The sequence below is a fragment of the Macaca nemestrina genome, chromosome 7, assembly GCF_043159975.1.
Source record: "Macaca nemestrina isolate mMacNem1 chromosome 7, mMacNem.hap1, whole genome shotgun sequence".
NCBI classification, from domain to species: Eukaryota; Metazoa; Chordata; class Mammalia; order Primates; family Cercopithecidae; genus Macaca; species Macaca nemestrina.
This window is the reverse complement of record NC_092131.1, coordinates 87,039,589-87,058,508: the sequence shown is the minus strand read 5'-3', so window position 1 is coordinate 87,058,508 and position 18,920 is coordinate 87,039,589. Positions and strand designations below refer to the sequence as shown.

General features: G+C 41.3%; 1 protein-coding gene across 2 annotated transcripts in view; it reads right to left on the bottom strand.

Annotated features, from left to right (window-relative positions):
• Positions 1-791: 791 nt before the first annotated feature.
• LOC105496586 (RAB2B, member RAS oncogene family) overlaps positions 792-18,920 on the bottom strand; it is a 20,050-nt gene continuing 1,921 nt past the window's right edge. For both annotated transcript variants that reach the window (XM_071100478.1, XM_011767144.2), the window contains exons 3-8: positions 17,749-17,816; positions 10,745-10,827; positions 10,427-10,519; positions 5,373-5,484; positions 4,095-4,163; positions 792-3,053 (exon numbers count right to left, since the gene is read on the bottom strand). In XM_071100478.1, coding sequence (XP_070956579.1) covers positions 2,946-3,053; positions 4,095-4,163; positions 5,373-5,484; positions 10,427-10,519; positions 10,745-10,827; positions 17,749-17,796 — 513 coding nt within the window. In that variant the 5' untranslated portion in view covers positions 17,797-17,816 and the 3' untranslated portion in view covers positions 792-2,945. The remainder of the gene's footprint in view (positions 3,054-4,094; positions 4,164-5,372; positions 5,485-10,426; positions 10,520-10,744; positions 10,828-17,748; positions 17,817-18,920) is intronic.

Below are 18,920 nucleotides of genomic sequence, written 5' to 3'. Positions count from 1 at the left end.
CAGGTGTGCCTGAACCAATTTCTGCTACCTACACTGATCTTAGTATGATTTCCAATGGTCTTGGCCTTCAAAAACCAAAGGACATTGGTAAGACTATAGAAGGAAAAAAAAAAAAGTGGATATTATTTCGTAACTACCATTCTTCATATGGGGTGGGAGATCCACTTTTTATAATTCTTCATGACCACTTCAGTCAAAATACAGATCATGATTTTACCCAGATACTTTTTTTCTCATGCTTCCCTTACAATTGGTGCAATACCCAAGTACAGAAGGTCATAAGTTGGCTTGGATAATAGAACAAGATATGGGCATTAATACTAAAAAACTGTGCTCCAAAATACCAAAATGGTATCCTTTATTGACTCTGAAAGCAGTAGCTCTGGGCAGAATGCTGTCTTTGACCAATCTTCTAATGCTTCTCAATTGCTAAAGATTTTTTTGGGGGGTAGTTAAAAAAAAAAACAAAAAAAAAAACCTTTCTATTATTACTTCAGTTTTATCCCAGAAGTAAAGGGGCAGGCTAACTCCAAATTCAACAGCTTCAAATCCTTTCTGGAATCAAGTAGGATTTTAAAAACAAAACAAAAGCATAACCAAAGCAATACCTCAAATATCTTCCAACTTCCTGTGGTGCACTGTTAACTATTACTACTACTACTGGGGTCAGAATCTAGTACAAAATGAATCCCAAAGAGGCTTCTTCATTATCTTTGATTTAATTCCCTAAGAGGAGAGTATCTACTAATGTTTGGGATACAACCAGAAATGATACATGGAGTATGAACAGCTTTGATACATGCATATATTTAATAATGAAACAATTCATCAACAGCAAAAAGAAAGTAGAAAAATTCATGAGACCTCAGTGCTGTGGAAGAGAATGGGAAATCAAGGAAAAAAGATACATATAGCAACCAATCCAGAAGGCTGCATGATGAGTGAAGCAAAGGCAAATTTGGCCAAGATAGTATTATATGCTCTGAAAAGAGAATGGCTGGATAGGTACCCACTTATCTGACTGCTTACTAGCAGGTAGCCTTACTGTATGCCTCATGGAATGGAGGCAAAGAGCCACGGAAAGGTGGGAGGGGAGAAGGAAAAGAACAGTATAAAACCCAGGGTAAACAAATGAGAGGGGCAGAATTACAAAGAGAGGACTCAAGTCTTTTGTTTCCCTTAAAGTCTAAAATAAACCTTAAGTTTTTAAGTATGTCAGTCAAATTCAATGAACACATAATGAGTAGCACTAGGCACTGTAAAGGAATGATGGGGGAATGATTTATAAAAATAAAGGAATGACATGGATCCTGCTCTCAAGGAGCTTACAACTTATATGGAAAGACAAGATTCCACACAAAAACAACTGCAAAACATATTTACATAGTAACATACATAAAAATAAATATACATATAAATATACATATGAATAACCAACATATGAAAACTAAGGAATATTGTGTTAATAATTGCTTAGAAGTACCTAAGTCTGTTACTAAAGAAAAAATTTTTGGACTTTTAAGTATAGTTAGTGGAGAGTAGGGCATGTGCACACATATGGAACTAGGAATAAATACGTCACATTCAGCAAGTAGATTAGCCTGATTGGAGTAGAAAGTCTAGTTCTAGTTAAGAAGGGAGTTTGATGAAACAGTAGAAGTCTATCTGGTGAAAGACACTACAATGTTAGATCTGGTCCCTAAAATAAAATGAATAGGGAACAAATGTTTTCTTTAGGTAATAGTAAGTGGCCACATGTCCCTGACCAACTCCACTGCTCTTAAAAGTTTTGAAGTTACACTAAGAGATAGAAGCTAACAATAGGATAGTAGAGAAGTACTCAGTGCTCTTGGGCAAGTAGAAGGAACTGCTTTCTACAAGAATTCTTAGGAAGTGGCAAGTAGACCCCCCAAAGGCAAGGAAGGAAAAAACTCAATGAAATTCTGAGGCAGAGGATCTATCAACCAAAGGCCAACCAAATCTGGGTAATTCCAAGTGTTCAAGCAGAATGTCCTTGACCCTAATTCTTAGTGGGAAGCAGATTGTATATGCTTATGAAATTATTTATTTAGGCCAGGCACAGTGGCTTACGCCTGTAATCCAGCACTTTGGGAGGCCAAGGTGGGCAGATCATGAGGTGAAGAGATCAAGACCATCCTGGCCAACATGGTGAAACCCCGCCTATACTAAAAATACAAAAATGAGCTGGGCGTGGTGGCACGCACCTGTAGTCCCAGCTACTCAGGAGGTTGAGGCAGAAGAATTGCTTGAACCCGGGAGGTGGAGGCTGCAGTGAGCCAAGATTGTGCCAGTGCATTCCAGCCTGGAGACAGAGCAAGACTCCGTCTCAAAAAAATATATATATATATTTATTTATCGAGACAGAGTTTCGCTCTTGTTGCCCAGGCTGGAGTGCAATGGCACAATTTCAGCTTAGCGCAACCTCCGCCTCCTGGGTTCAAGTGATTCTCCTGCCTTGGCCTCCCGAGTACCTGGGATTACAGGTATGCACCACCACACCCAGCTAATTTTGTATTTTTAGTTGAGACGGGGTTTCTCCATGTTGGTCAGGATGGTCTCGAATTCTTGACCTCAGGTGATCCCCCAGAGTTGGCCTTCCAAAGTGCTGGGATTACAGGCATAAGCCACGGCGCCCCACCGTGAAATTATTATTTTTAACTACTGTGATAATCAACTTTGATCCTAACGATTTAAGAAATTAGTATAGGAGGATAAGAAGAACCCTAATCTATACGGAATGCTCATGTCCTTGAAGGAGGACAGGTCAGTAAGGGCCCAAATTCTCTCCTGGTCTTTAGGTGGAAGGGCAAAACATCACACTTTAAAAAGAGGCTGCTCTCAGCCAAAGCAAGAAAGACCTCTTTCATTAGGCCTGTTGATCTGAAGCTATTCCAGGAAGGAAAAAAAAAGTTCAAGCCAGATGTTCAGCAGCAGCCAGAGTTGGACCCTACGTCACGAGAGTTCCGCTGGGAGGCACTGGGTCCCACTGATGTTGAAATTGACTGTTGGGGCCCAATCTTGATGCCATTTGCCTGTAAAAGAAAAGAGGCAATAGTTCCCACCTCAGTGTTAAAGTGAATTAGAGAGAGGAGGGGGCTATCTCTGCTTGTATCCCAGGTAGAAAGAAAAAAGAAAGGGGAGAAAGGAGGAATCATTAATTATATTTTCTAAAAGCAGATTTGACCTTGGCAGGTAACCAGGCGCCCTAGCCAGACTGATGTGCAACAATAATCTATGACAGTAAGAATAAGATGACTACCTATGGTCTAAATATTCTAGTTGACTACAAGTGGCTTTTGTGTACTTTTTTTTTCCTTGAGGAAATGAGGTCTCCCTACATTGCCCAGGCTGTAGTGCAGTGGCTATTCACAGGTATGACCAGCGTGCACTACAGCCTCAAACTTCTGGCCTCAAGTGATCCTGCCTCAGCCTCCCAAGTCACTCAGACTACGGGTGCACCACTGCACCCCGTGCTCATTTTAGAGACGGGGTCTCTCTTTGTTGCCCAGGTGGGTCTTGAAGTCCTGGCATCAAGCAATCTCCCCAGCTCAGCCTCTCAAAGTGCTGGGATTATAAGCATGAGCCACCACACGTGGCCCCTGTGCTCATTTTTAGGGGACCATATTATACTTAAATGTCATAGCTATGTGCAGAATTAGGTTGTGATTAGGTAAGAGTGGAGGAGGCAAAGAGCAGAAGTAGCATATGATTCTTTTTGTTTTGTTCCAGAATTTGCTTTATAGAAATTACTCTCCTAAGCCACTATGAATTATACCTCCCTTATGTTCTAGAATAGTAAAAAACTGAGGTTGACAAGAAAATCTCCCATATTGTATAAGTCTTTTAGATCACCAATAATCTCTTTAAGCATTCTGGGTGTCAGACTTGAGGAAAACAGAAAATGATGACAGGTCTCTGTGTACCTAGATTTAAAAAAAAAAAAAAAGTTGAATTGGCAGAGCTTTTAAATTGTATAATGATAGATGGGGAATGTAAGCATTCCATTCTAGGGAACCTCCAGTTCTATTCAGAACAAACCAAATTTAACTGCCAGCACTTCTACCCTTTCTTACCTCATTGTGGACATCAAATAAACCCTGTTGGATCTTCCTATATATTTCTTTGGCTGTGTTAATGAAGGCCTGAAAGAGACATAAATCATATCATCAGTCTCAAGTTCAAGTAGAGAAATGAGGGAAAGAGAATATTAATTATTATACATATTTGAATTTCTAAGGTGAATTAGAAAACAGTAAAAAAACATAGATGGTCGGCTGGGCGCAGTGGCTCATGCCTGTAATCCCAGCACTTTGGGAGGCCGAGGCGAGCAGGTCACTTGAGGTCAGGAGTTCAAGACCAGCCTGCCCAACATGGTAAAACCCCGTCTCTACTAAAAATACAAAAATCAGCCAGGCGTGGTGATGCATGCCTGTAATTCCAGTTACTCGGGCAGCTGAGGTATGAAAATCGCTTAAACCTGGGAGCCCAGGTTGCAGTGAGCTGAGATCGTGCCACTGCACTCCAGCCTGGGCGACAGAACGAGACTCAGTCTCAACAAAACAAAACAAAACACAGAAGGTCCCCCAAATGTCCTTGTAAAAGCCATTAAGAGTAGTTTAAAAAAAAAAAAGGATTATGTGGTATTCTGGTACTGACCCAAGATGTTCCTAGGCTGGCATCTTCTACAAATAAAACAAACACACTCTATTCTCCACTACTTACTGAAGATACCATCAACACTAGGCCTAGGAATGACTACAGTAGAATCCATTAGACACTCCAACCAGAGTGATTTACTAGTAACAAGTGTGGTGTCTAATTCACACTTGCCAACTAATATTACCCAAAGCAAAAGTAAAACCTTGGGAATCAGGGTAAAAGAAAATGGGACAATTCCTTTAAAAGGAATGAGAGAAGTAGTCACTATGACCACAAGACATCCTTTCCCTTTTTTTTTTTGGAGATGGAGTCTTGCTCTGTTGCCCAGGCTGGAATGCAGTGGCAGGATCTCGGTTCACTATAACCTCCGCCTCCTGGGTTCAAGCAATTCTCCTGCCTCAGCCTCCCGAGTAACTGGGACTACAGACACATGCTGCCATGACCGGCTAATTTTTTGTATTTTAGTAGAGATGGGGTTTCACCATATTGCCCAGGCTGGTCACAAACTCCTGATCTCAGACAATCCGCCTGCCTTGGCCTCCCAAAATGCTAGGATTACAGGTGTGAGCCACCGCGCCCGGCCAAGACATCCTTTCTTTACCCATTTCTTATAGGAGAAGAGAATTCTGAATAAAAGGACAAATAATGGTGTAATCTCTAAAGAGTTTTCCCCACTGTTTTCCAAATAGTACCTCTTCAACATTGCAGGCTGTTTTGGCTGAAGTTTCCATGAATATAAGTCCATGCTCCCTAGCAAAGGCCTCTCCTTCTTCTCTTTTCACATCCCTGCGGGACTCTAGGTCACTGCAAGAGATTAATTAAGGAGAAAACTAAAAAAAGATCCAAGTGAAAGAGGAAACTCTATTTCTAAAAGAATTCCATCGTGGTTTCAATGGCCAGTTATTTAATAAAGAACATAGATCCTACAAGATACTCTCTTATATAGAGTTACTGATTTCTGTAGCCTCTTGGAAAATATTCTTTAGTTTTGGGACAGCTGCTGCATAGTTGAAGATAATAACTCACTCTATTACAGAGAAAAAGGCTTATCAAGGGTTAGGCAAGCCCCCATAGTTACACAAAACTTAATGCTCTATTGCTTGTTTTTCCAATGAGATCAAGGAGAGCAAAGTATAGATGATGAAAAAAAAAAAAAAAAACTCAGTCGGGCACAGTGGCTCATGCCTGTAATCCCAGCTCTTTGGGATGCCAAGACAGGTGGATCACGAGGTCAGGAGTTCGAGATCAGCCTGGCCAACATGGTGAAATCCCGTCTCTACTAAAACTACAAAAATTAGCTGAGTGTGGTGACAGGCGCCTGTAATCCCAGCTACTCGGGAGGCTGAGGCAGGAGAATTGCTTGAACATGGGAGGTGGAGGCTGCAGTGAGCTGAGATCGTGCCATTACACTGAAGCCTGGGTGACAAACCAAGACTGTATCTTGAAAAAAAAAAAAAAAGGAAAACTCTAGTTACTAGAAAGTAGAAAAGCCATAAGATGTCCCATCCAGCAGTGATGAGCATCTTCCTTTTCTACTGGAATCAATCCACAAGAAGAGAATGAGCCAGGAATAAGGAAAACACAGTTGTCTAAATTCTAACTGGTTTCATTACTAGTGCATATAAAAGCAGCTTGCCACCAGGGAATTCAGAGAAAGTGATACGGATAAAATTAGATGATATGGGGGAAAAAAGATAGAGCTAAGGACTGAGACAGGGAATAAAAATGGCATCAAAACACCTTATGAAAAACAGGATTGGCCGGGCACGGTAGCTCAAGCCTGTAATCCCAGTACTTTGGGAGGCCGAGGCGGGTGGATCACGAAGTCAGGAGATCGAGACCATCCTGGCTAACATGGTGAAACCCCGTCTCTACTAAAAATACAAAAAACTAGCCGGGCGTGGTGGCGGGCGCCTGTAGTCCCAGCTACTCGGAGGCTGAGGCAGGAGAATGGCGTAAACCCGGGAGGCGGAGCTTGCAGTGAGCCGAGATCGCGCCACTGCACTCCAGCCTGGGTGACACAGCGAGACTCCGTCTCAAAAAAAAAAAAAAAAAAAAAAAAAAAGAAAAACAGGATAAAAGGCTGAAGATCTGGGCATGGTGGCTTATGCCTATAATCTCAACACTGTGGGAGGCTGAGGCAGGAGGATTACTTGAGCCCAGGAGTTTAAGACCAGCCTGCACAGTACAGTGAGACCCTGTCTCTACAAAAAATTTAAAAATCAGCAGAGCGTGGTGACACATGCCTGTAGTCCCAGCTACTTGAGAGGCTGAGGTGAGAGGATCTCTTGAGCCATGGAAACAGAGGTTGCAGTGAGCTGAGCATGTCACTGTACTCCAGCCTGGGCAACAGCATGAGACCTTGTCTCAAAAAAAAAAAAAAAAAAAAAAACCAAAAAAACAAACTGAAGAATAAGGCAAGGTTGGGCTGTTCGTGATTCGTATTTTTCAATTTGAAAATTTTCATTTGTGAGGTTTCCAGTTTTCCAACTCCTTGGAAAAAAAAGTGTAAGACCATTAAAGAACAACAAATCTATAATATTTTAATTTGTTATACCATCAGCTGTGTGAAGACCACGAAGAACTATCTAAATGTCAACCCTCCCAAATTTATACCTCTAGCCCAGATGCTTGACTAAAAGCACCAGATTTGTACATTTGTGAATTCTTATTCCCACACTGATACCTAAAACAGACTTCAAACTTAACACATCAAAATGGAATTTCTTTTCTCCCAGCCTTTGCTCCAGGCTTCTGTATCTCAGTAAATGGCATAAGCCAACATCCAAAGTGTTATTATTGATACCCATTCCTCACTACTCCAAATATCTAATCCATTCCAAAGTGAAGTACTTCCAACATGTACCTTAAAATCATCCTTTTCTCTCTCTTTCCGGGGTCACTTCCTAGACCAAGCCACCATTCTTTCTCATGTGGACTATTGCAACTGGTATCCTACTTCAGCCCTTGTTCCCCTCCAGAGTGATCTTTTAAAATCTGATCAAGCCACTTCTCTACTTAAAACTTTAAAATGCTTCCAGTGTATTTATTTATTATTATTTTTAATCCCCCATCGCCCAAGCTTCAATTTCCATGTATTTAGAATAAAATCCAAAACCCTTACTCAGGCCCCTAAGGTGCTATGAAATCTAGTCCCTACCTACTTTTCCAACCTCATCTTGCATTTAGTCCAATCATACTACGTTTCTTTCAATAAAAGTGTCAAGCTTCTTCCAAGTTCAAGGCATTTGTATAGTTTGTTCCCCCTAAGTAACACCCTTTTAAAAAATCTTTGCCCAGCAGGCTCTTGCCCATCCTTCAGATCCCAGCTTAATACCACTCCTAACCAAAAGTAGGTACCCTGTTATTCTTTCATAGCACCCTTTTTCCTCCATTGCATTTATCACAATTGACAATTTGATAAAAATAATTTTATATTTAATAACATCTATGCCCTCACTAGACTGTAAGCTCCATAAGAGCAGGGGCATGACTTTTTTCTACCTTGCAAACTCAGAGTCTGGCACAGTAGTTTTCAATAAATTGACTGATACCATAAAAACAATTAGCAGGCCGGGTGTGGTGGCTCATGCCTGTGATCCCAGCACTTTGGGAAGCCAAGGCGGGTGGATCACCTGAGGTCAGGAGTTCAAGACCAGCCTGACCAACATGGAGAAACCCCGTCTATACTAAAAATACAAAAAAATTAACCAGATGTGGTGGCACATGCCTGTAATCCCAGCTACTTGGAAGGCTGATGCAGGAGAATCGCTTGAACCCAGGAGGTGGAGGTTGTGGTGAGCCGAGATCATGCCATTGCACTCTAGCCTGGGTGACAAGAGTGAAACTCCATCTCAAACAAAATGAAACAAAAACAAACAAAAACAATTAGCCTGTGGCCACGGTTCTCAAATAGTACACTCTGGGCACTACTACAAACTCACAAGGGTACCATGGGATACTTTAAACTTTTGAGGAAAACACAGTAACACTCAACACAAGGATACTACATGAATTACAAGCTTAAGACAATTTGCAATGTCAACATCAGATCATGATAAAATTCATTCAATACCTTCATATTTCTGAGAAGTTGTTTTTGGCAGTTGCTGTTATAAAAAAGGAAGCACTACACAAAAATCAATATGGAATGGGAAATGACAGTAGCAGTGTGCAATCATGATTTCAAGGTTTGAGAAGCTATGCAGTGCCCAGCAGACACACAGAGGTCTTTAGTAAGTAACCGTTGCTATTTAAGAATGAAATTTAAAAACAATTTTTTATTTTTATTTTTTGAGACAAAGTCTCACTCCGTCGCCCAGGATGGAGTGCAGTGGCACTATCTCAGCTCACTGCTAAATCCACCTCCCCAGTTCAAGCAATTCTCCTGCCTCAAGCTCCTGAATAGCTGGGACTAGAAGCACATGCTACTATGCCTGGCTACATTTTGTATTTTTTTAGTAGAGATGGGGTTTCACCATATTATTGGCCAGGCTGGTTTCGAACTCCTGACCTCATGATCTGCCCGCCTTGGCCTCCCATAGTGCTAGGATTATAAGCGTGAGCCACCACGCCCAGCATATTTTTTCTTTTTTTTAATACAGGGTCTCACTTCTGTTGCTGAGGCAGGAGTGCAGTGGTACAATTATGGCTTCATTGCAGCCTCAACCTCACAGGCCCAAGTGATCCTCCCACCTCATTTAAAAATTTTTTTGTATAAACAAGGCCTCACTATATTGCCCAGGCTGGTCTTCAACTTCTGTGCTCACGCAATCCTTCCAGAGCTGGGATTACAGGCATACACCACTGTGCCTGGCCTTTTTATTTTCGAACAGTTACTAAGTAGTTATAAAAAATACTCATGTTGTTTGGGTATAACTATTTAATAAAACTATTAGGCACTTCTTTCGGCCTATGGGTGTCAAGAAAAATTTACTGAGAATAACAAGTGTTGTTAAGGATGTAGAGAAACTGGAATCCTTGTACATTGCTGGAAATAATGTAAAATAAGACAGCTGCCATGGAAAATGGTATGGCAGTTCCTCAAAAACTAAAAGACAGAATTACCATATGATCCAGCAATCCCACTTCTGGGCATATACCCAAAAGAATTCAGAGCCGGGACTTGAACAGATCCATGTTCATAGCAGCATTATTCACAATAGTCAAAGGATGGCAGTAACCCAACTGTCTGTGGACAGATGGATAAACAAAATGTGGTATATGCATACAATGAATATTACTCATCTTTAAAAAGGAAGGAAATTCTGACACATGCTACAATATGGATAAACCTTGAAGACATTATGCTAAGTGAAATAAGCCAGTCACAAAAGCACAAATATTACATGAGTCCACTTGTATGAGGTACCAGTAGTAGTCAAATTCATAGAGAAAGAAAGTAGAATGATGGCTGTCAGGGGCTGAGGGATGAGGGGAGTTGGGGAGGGAAGATGGGGAGTTAGTGTTGAATGTGTATAGAGTTTGAGAAGATGAAAAAGTTCTGGAGATGGATGTTGGTGATAGCTGCGGAACAATGAATATTCTTAATGCTACAGAACTGTACACTCAAAAATAGTTAAAATGGTAAATTTTATGTCATATATATTTTATCACAATAAAATTTTTTTTTACTGAAACACTAAGACTACTATAAACTGAGAAAGTTTGGGGATCAAGATATTCAACGTGCATAGAGTACCTAGATGACTCCTGTTAACTATTATTCACATGGATACAATTTTACCTCTTATTCCCAATGAGCATGATAACCATGTTGGAACTAGAGTGCTGCCGGGCATCCTCTAACCATGAGGTCAGGTGGTTGAAGGTTTCACGCCTACAGCAGAAAAATGTAGAATGTGGGTCAGAGACACACTTCAAAAGGCCAAAACAACTCCAAGTGTATAGGAAAAGAGGGGAAGCCATATGTGTAAAGAAAAATATTAGAGAGGCCATTCCTAGTTAACATCCTTAATAGAATCAGTAGATAGAAAAAAAAAAAAAAAAAAGCTTTAGAGGATGTAGGGAAGAATCTCCCTCCCATGTACCAGATCTGGCTCACCTTGTAATGTCGTACACCAGCAGTGCTCCAGCTGCTCCCCTGTAGTAGGAACGGGTGATAGAACGGAAGGATTCTTGCCCAGCCTTTCCCACCAACATGGCAACAAAAAATCCCAACAAAACCAGGTTATTTCCACAGAACTGACTTGATCACATGCCACCCTAATACAAAGGACTTAACTAAAAAAAGAACTTCTATTAAGAAGAGAATTAGGGAAGGAAAACATGCCTGCCCAAGAAGAAGCCCAAGTGGGAAATCAGTATTTTTCTATGGGAGTGCATTCATATTTTGGGCAGTCACTTACTCTTCCTGAGAGACTGTCCATCAGATTAGTGGATGTTTAGCACCCTGGATCCCAGACACTAAATACCCGTGGCACCCCACAGTCAGCGTGATAAAGACATTTGCATACATTTCCCAATATCCTCGTGAAAGAACAACTGGAAATAGGACTGGAAACGGAGTGTATGTCGTTTTTTTCAATCCCAAATATGATATTGAACACACCATATTAATCTTTCTGTTCTATTTCTCTATCTATAAAAACGAAAGTTATCTTAGAATGCCAAAACCTGGTCTAACAGGAATTTAATTCCAATGAATCGATATAAAAATTAGATTAAAAGCACTTAAAACTGAGTATCTTCTAACTGACCTTCAGCATTCCACCTGATAATGCAGGACTACCTAGATGTCCCTTGCTGAGCTCCTGTCATGGGAAACAGGAATAAGGAACAGAGAAAGCAGCCCAGGGCCCAGCATAGAGTTTTCCTAGAAAAATCCAAATGTTCTCACTTCCAGTTGGACAAAGATATTAAGTTCTATTTAAAACTGAATAATTTATTAATGCCCCCATAATACTGGGTACTTTTGCTTTATTGATGGAATAGTTCTTTTTTTTCCTTTAGGGAAAACAAAAACATTTTTTAAATAATGTGAATACCCTGTACATTGAATCTATCCTATTAAGAAAGTTTTCACATTCTTGAAATAATGTATCCTCATATCCTTGTATAAAAGGAGGTAAGACTATAATTTATATGTCACAAATGGGAGAATCATGATTAAGGATGTGGGAAGATAAATGGCTTTCTCATAGTATAATACCAATAATAGTGGTAATACTAATTATAACACTGCAATAGTACTATAAACTACTTTTTGGCGTATATAATGTGTTGGGAACTATAAGAGGCAATTACATATATTATTTCTTCTTCTTTTTTTTTTTTTTTTGAGATGGAGTCTCGCTCTGTCGCCCAGGCTGGAGTGCAGTGGCTGGATCTCAGCTCACTGCAAGCTCCGCCTCCCGGGTTATCGCCATTCTCCTGCCTCAGCCTCCGGAGTAGCTGGGACTACAGGCGCCCCCCAACACATCCGGCTAGTTTTTTGTATTTTTTAGTAGAGACAGGGTTTCACCGTGTTAGCCAGGATGGTCTCAATCTGACCTCGTGATCCGCCCACCTCCGCCTCCCAAAGTGCTGGGATTACAGGCTTGAGCCTCTGCGCCTGACCTATTACTCCCTTTTAAAAATGGGGAAAATGAGGCTCACATAAGTTTAATAAACAGCCCCAAATCATAAAGCTTATTAAGTGCTAGAACCATAGTTTAAACTTAGGATCTTAGTACTTCCTAGCACAAAAACTTGTCCTCTTAGCCACTATATCATATAACCTAAACTGGGGTTTGCAGGTGAGAAGAGAATTCCAGTATACTAACTCTAAGCTTCATTTTCCAACAACAGAAGAATCTCTTTCTATAAAGAATCATAGAAACATTTTAGGGAGTTGCATAGCTGTTAGAGCATCAGAATCTAAAAATAAAAAATAATTCTAAAGTCCCTTGTCATAATACTAATAATACGTTAAGATTAAAAAAATACTTAAAAGTTTTATATTTACTCCCTAATGTCTTACATTATTTGGGTCTTGTTTTCCTTTTAGTGTTTACTTTTTCTCCTCTTCTGCTATAGTTGAAAGTCTCCCTCTACTTCCCTCACAGCCTACCAAGAACTAAAAGGGAAAGTTTGGGGGAGGCCCACATGATGGTTCAATCACATGGCAGCATTTAACTTTAGCAGCTGAAAATGCTATCAGTGGGTCATGAGAAAACCTTCTAAAATCATATCATTCACCAGGTGCAGTGGCTCGTGCCTGTAATCCCAGCACTTTGGGAGGCCAAGGCAGGCAGATCACGAGGTCAGGAGTTTGAGACCAGCCTGACCAACATTGTGAAACCCTGTCTCTGCTAAAATTACAAAAATTAGCTGGGCGTGGTGGTGTGCGCCCGTAATCCCAGCTACTCAGGAGGCTAAGGCAGGAGAATTGCTTGAGCCCAGGAGGTGGAGGTTGCAGTAAGCCGAGATGGCGCTATTACACTCCAGCCTGGGCAACAGAGCAAGACTCCGTCTAAATTAAAAAAAAAAAAATCACTCTACTTCATCTCAATCCAGTTCATGAATCAAAGTTTGTGAACCAGTAAGCTAGAAAGAGTGAGCAGTTCAACCTGGGCTTGTTTGTATCAGTCTCAGGTGTCCTTGTCCATCCCCAGTAAAAAAAATCTGCAGGGGCAGGCTGGGCACTGTGGCTCATGCCTGTAATCCCAGCACTTTGGAAGGCCGAGGTGGGCAGATCACTTGAACTCAGGAGTTCGAGACCAGCCTGGGCAACATGGTGAAACCACGTCTCTAAAAAAAATACAAAAAATTAGCCAGGTGTGATGGCGCACATCTGTAGTCCCAGCTACTTGGGGGGCTGAGGTGGGAGGACTGCTTGAACTGGGGAGGTTGAGGGTACAATGAGTGGAGATGGTGCCACTGCACTCCAGCTTGGGTGACAGAGCAAGACCCTGTCAAAAAAAAAAAAAAAGAAAAGAAAAAAGAAAATCCGCAGCAGCAAAGAACTAAGATGAAGGTTTTTTTTTTTCTTTTTTTTTTTTTGAGAGAGTCTCGCTCTGTTGCCCAGGCTGGAGTGCAGTGGCATGATCTTGGCTCACTGCAACCTCCGCCTCCCAGGTTCAAATGATTCTCCTGCCTCAGCCTCCCAAGTAGCTGGGATTACAGGCACCCACCACCAAGCCTGGTTAATTTTTGCATTTTTAGTAGAGACGGGGTTTCATCATGTTGGCCAGGCTGGTCTTGAACTCATGACCTCAGGTGATCTGCCCGCCTCGGCCTCCCAAAGTGCTGGAATTACAGGCATGAGCCACAACACCCAGCCTAGATGAAGGTTTGATAAGATAATTAATAGCTTTCTAATCTCTCCCAAGTGGAAGCATCATACTATACTGTTTAAGATACACAGTTTGAAGTATCAACTCCTAGAAAGTCAGATACACTATTTTCCTAAAAATCAAAATGCATTCCTTCCAATGAAGGGTTTATTAAGGAAAAAAATTTTTTTAAATGCATTCCGAAGTAAAATACAAACTAAGTTGATATTATTTGATCAGTATTTTATATGTTACAGTAAAATACCTATTCATTAGCATGATAATTTAGGAATACGTACACACACACACACACACACACACACACACACGATTTTTTTTTTTTTTTTTTTTGAGACGGAGTCTCACGCTGTTGCCCAGGCTGGAGTGCAGTGGCGCGATCTCGGCTCACTGCAAGCTCCGCCTCCCGGGTTCATGCCATTCTCCTGCCTCAGCCTCCTGAGTAGCTGGGACTACAGGCGCCCGCCACCACGCCCGGCTAATTTTTTGTATTTTTAGTAGAGACAGGGTTTCACTGTGGTCTCGATCTCCTGACCTTGTGATCCGCCCGCCTCGGCCTCCCAAAGTGCTGGGATTACAGGCTTGAGCCACCGCGCCCGGCTCACACACGATTTTTTAAAATATGCTTCTCTAAATCCATATAAATGTCAGAACAAAGACAACAAAAACGTTTGGACAACCTGATCTCTTTAAAACACCTATCGGCTGGGCGCGGTGGCTCAAGCCTGTAATCCCAGCACTTTGGGAGGCCGAGATGGGCGGATCACTAGCTCAGGAGATCGAGACCATCCTGGCTAACACCGTGAAACCCCGTCTCTACTAAGAAATACAAAAAATAGCCGGGCGAGGTGGCAGCGCCTGTAGTCCCAGCTACTCGGGAGGCTGAGGCCGGAGAATGGCGTGAACCCGGGAGGCGGAGCTTGCAGTGAGCTGAGATCCGGCCACTGCACTCCAGCCTGGGCTACAGAGCGAGACTCCGTCTCAAAAAAAAAATAAAAAATAAAAAAAATAAAAAAAAAAATAAAACACCTATCACGGTAATCCCTCAACATTTTCACGTAGGATGGCTTTGGAAGTGAGAGAATGGGTCAATAGTGGGAAGCTAAGATGGGTAAACAATGGGCAGGAGATCAAGGAGATCAAGGCTGACAAGGGAGAAATGACCAGGTCACCAAAAGGCGACAGACTAGATGGACACAACATTATAGGTATGAATCTTTTAAAATTTTCAAAATAAATAGAAAACCACAGTATTCTGAAACTGGTTTCTTTTTATGATTTAGCAAATATTAATCTCAAGACAGTTTTAAAAGGGAAGAGAAAAGATCTAGGCCAGTTGGATGACCGTGTAGTTCTTAAGAATTCTGTCCAAAGTAGTGGCTCTCAACTTTCCTCTTTTTTCTTTTTATGCTCTCTCTTAGCAGAATCAAGCTCTCAACTTTCTTTCTTTCACGATCCAACCATGTCCCATATGAGCACTTAAAAAAAAAAAGAAAAAAGGCCACTGCCATGACCATTCTATTAAATGGCACTTATTGGGTTTTTTCCTGGCATCAAAACATTCATTTTGGCCAGGTGCAATCCCAACACTTTGGGAGGCTGAGGAGGGCAGATCGCTTGAGTCCACGAGTTCGAGACCAGTCTGGGCAACATGTTGAAACCCCCGTCTCTACAAAAAATACAAAAATTCCCCAGTGCAGCGGGGCGGGGGATAGATCTGTAGATATGGATGGATGGATGGATAGACAGACGGACTTAAGCTTCAACTACTTTGAAGACATACACTTGTGTGTGGTAAGGAGCACTGGGGAAGGAAGGGGAGGAAAGGGAGGAAAAGAAAAAAAGGAAAAATAATTTGTACACTGTTTGTAGATATAATGGCTTTAGCTCTCAGTTCAGAGAAGAAACAGAATCACATAATAAGAAGTAAGTAAAAAAAGAAAGAGATTTTAGCCAGATATTATGAACTATTTGCTAGCTCCCTTTAACTAGAATGGAGACTAAGGTATTATTTTACTTAGGGGGAAAAAGGTACAAATCAAATGAGATAATGCACACTGAAGCAATTTATCTGGATAGGGCAAAATTACACTAAGCCAAACTAAATTTTGGCATTACTACATATACCAAATTTGAAAATATGTACAAGTTTTTGATAGAATTTCCATTTCTGTGCAGGTATCACAAAAATTCTCAAACATTTGCATAAAGATTTTAGTAAATAAGAATGTTCAGGCCAGGCACTGTGGCTCATGCCTGTAATCCCAGCATTTTGAGAGGCTCAGGTGGGTGGATCACCTGAGGTCAGTTCAAGACCATCCTGGCCAACATGGCAAAACCCCATCTCTATCAAAAATACAAAAAAACGGCTGGGCGCGGTGGCTAACGCCTGTAATACTAGCACTTTGGGAGGCCGAGGCGGGTGTATCACGAGGTCAGGAGATCGAGACCAACCTGGCTAACATGGTGAAAACCCGTCTCTACTAAAAATACAAAAAATTAGCCAGGCATGGTGGCGAGAGCCTGTAGTCCCAGCTACTCAGGAGGCTGAGGCAGGAGAATGGAGTGAACCCGGGAGGCGGAGCTTGCAGTGAGCCGAGATCATGCCACTGCACTCCAGCCTGGATGACAGAGCAAGACTCTGTCTCAAAAAAATAAAAAGTAAAAAATAAAAATACAAAAAACATTAGCCAGGTGTGGTGGTGGGTGCCTGTAATCCCAGCTACTCAGGAGGCTGAGGCTGGAGAATCGCTTGAACCCAGGAGGTGGAGGTTGCAGTGAGCCAAGATCACACCGCTGCACTCCAGCCTGGGTGACAAGAGCGAAACTCTGTCTCAAAAAAAAAGAATGCTCAGTGAAATTTTGCAATAATTAAAAATTGGAAAATAACCCAAATTTCTATCAAAGGGAGGATGGTTCCATAAATTATGCTACTGACATTCCATGACTACGCAGTGGTTAAAAGGAATGAAGTAGATCTCTAGGAATGAAGTAGATCTCTATGTATGGATATGGAAAGGTCTCTACAACCTGTGTTCCCTGTATTTCCCTGTTCATATGTATGTATCTAAATGCATAGAAAAAGTTTGAAAGCATACACATGGAATCATCAGTAATGATTCCCTTGCTAGAGTAGCAACCAAGACGGGGAAGGAGAAAGCGTTTATGTACAAAAAGGAGACATTTATTTTCCATGCTATAAATTTATAGTTTGATTTTATTTTTACTAGAATAAACTAATATATTACTTGGACAGTTTACAACACAAAGATATAGCATCCAGAATTTGTAACTGTAACAGATAGAATTAAAAGCTTCTCTATCTCGGCCGGGCGCGGTGGCTCAAGCCTGTAATCCCAGCACTTTGGGAGGCCAAGACGGGCGGATCACGAGGTAAGGAGATCGAGACCATCCTGGCTAACACGGTGAAACCCCGTCTCTACTAAAAAATACAAAAAACTAGCCGGGCGAAGTGGCGGGCGCCTGTAGTCCCAGCTACTTGGGAGGCTGAGGCAGGAGAATGGCGTGAACCCGGGAGGCGGAGCTTGCAGTGAGCTGAGATCCGGCCACTGCACTCCAGCCTGGGCGACAGAGCATGACTCCCTCTCAAAAAAAAAAAAAAAAAAAAAAAGCTTCTCTATCTCTTTGATTTCACCTTTCCCCCCCCTATTTTATCCCCACTATTAGTCCCACCCTCATTGCCCCTTTCCTTTGCATTGGCTTTTCTTACTATACTTGGATGTTGGTCAGAGACTAAATTATTTTATACTCTCACCGTATCCCAGATTTGCAGTTTGATTTGTTTTCCATCAATGTTGACCATACGAGCTCCAAACTCCACACCTGTTGGTAAAGACCAAGAGAAAGAATGTGATTCTCATGAACAGCAGCCATGTGGAGTGGGAGGAGGTTCCTGCCTTTCCTCAATGTGTTATACCCATCCTTTAGTCTGAACTCAATGCCACTAATTCCATTATTGCTGCCTATTTGCTCCAATTAACTTTGTGTTTCTCAAGGTTCTTCATTTCCCTTCCGGAATTAAAAAATTGTGCTCTAATGACTTCAGGAATGTAACCAAAAAGCACATATGGGAAAACAAAACCAATTAAGAAGTCAAATTTAAAAGGGTAATTTTTTAGCAATGTCAGTTAATGCTTAAATTTGATTAGGTAACATTTAGTTTTGTAACTTTTCCAAAAAACTCCTAAAAATTCTGGAAATGCTTCCTGACACTTTCTCGGTCACTCTCTAGTCTCTATTTAAAACAATATTTATTTTTTTGTAATTCCAGATTTTTTTCTTTAAGAAAAGAGCCTAAGAAATAGGTTCTCAGAAACAATACTTTTTTTTTTTTTTTTTCTGAGATGGAGTCTCTTGCTTTGTCACCCAGTCTGGAGTGCAGTGGTGCGATCTCGGCTCACTACTGCCTCCACCTCCCGAGTTCAAGTGATTCTCCTGCCTCAGCCTCCCCAGTATGTACCTTACAGGCGCATGCCACAACGCCCACCTAATTTTTTTTAACAATACATTTTATATCTCCAATAATTGCCAGAGGAACAATTAAGCATTGTTGCCTTGTTAAGCATTGTATCATTAGCCCCTATCACAAAGTAAGAATTCACTCAATATTCCCTTTAAAATACCTTTTGGTTGATACTGCCTTCTAAATCCTTTTCTAACCCCATCAATTATTTGACTCTAAATAAACCCGTTAGAACAGTGGTAGCTTCAGATTTCCACACAGGTGTGACTTGGAAGTAGCAATATTGTAAGAATGGGGATGTAGGAGTTTTATTTAGAAACTGCATTTGCATGGCAACAAAGCTAGTTTCATATATGTTGTTTATTTGGACTGGGGTTATGGAGATAATGAAGAGGGGGTAGCTAAAAGCCCCTTCAGGCTATGCCTTATCACAAATGTGTGGGAAATGTTAATATTTTCCAGGA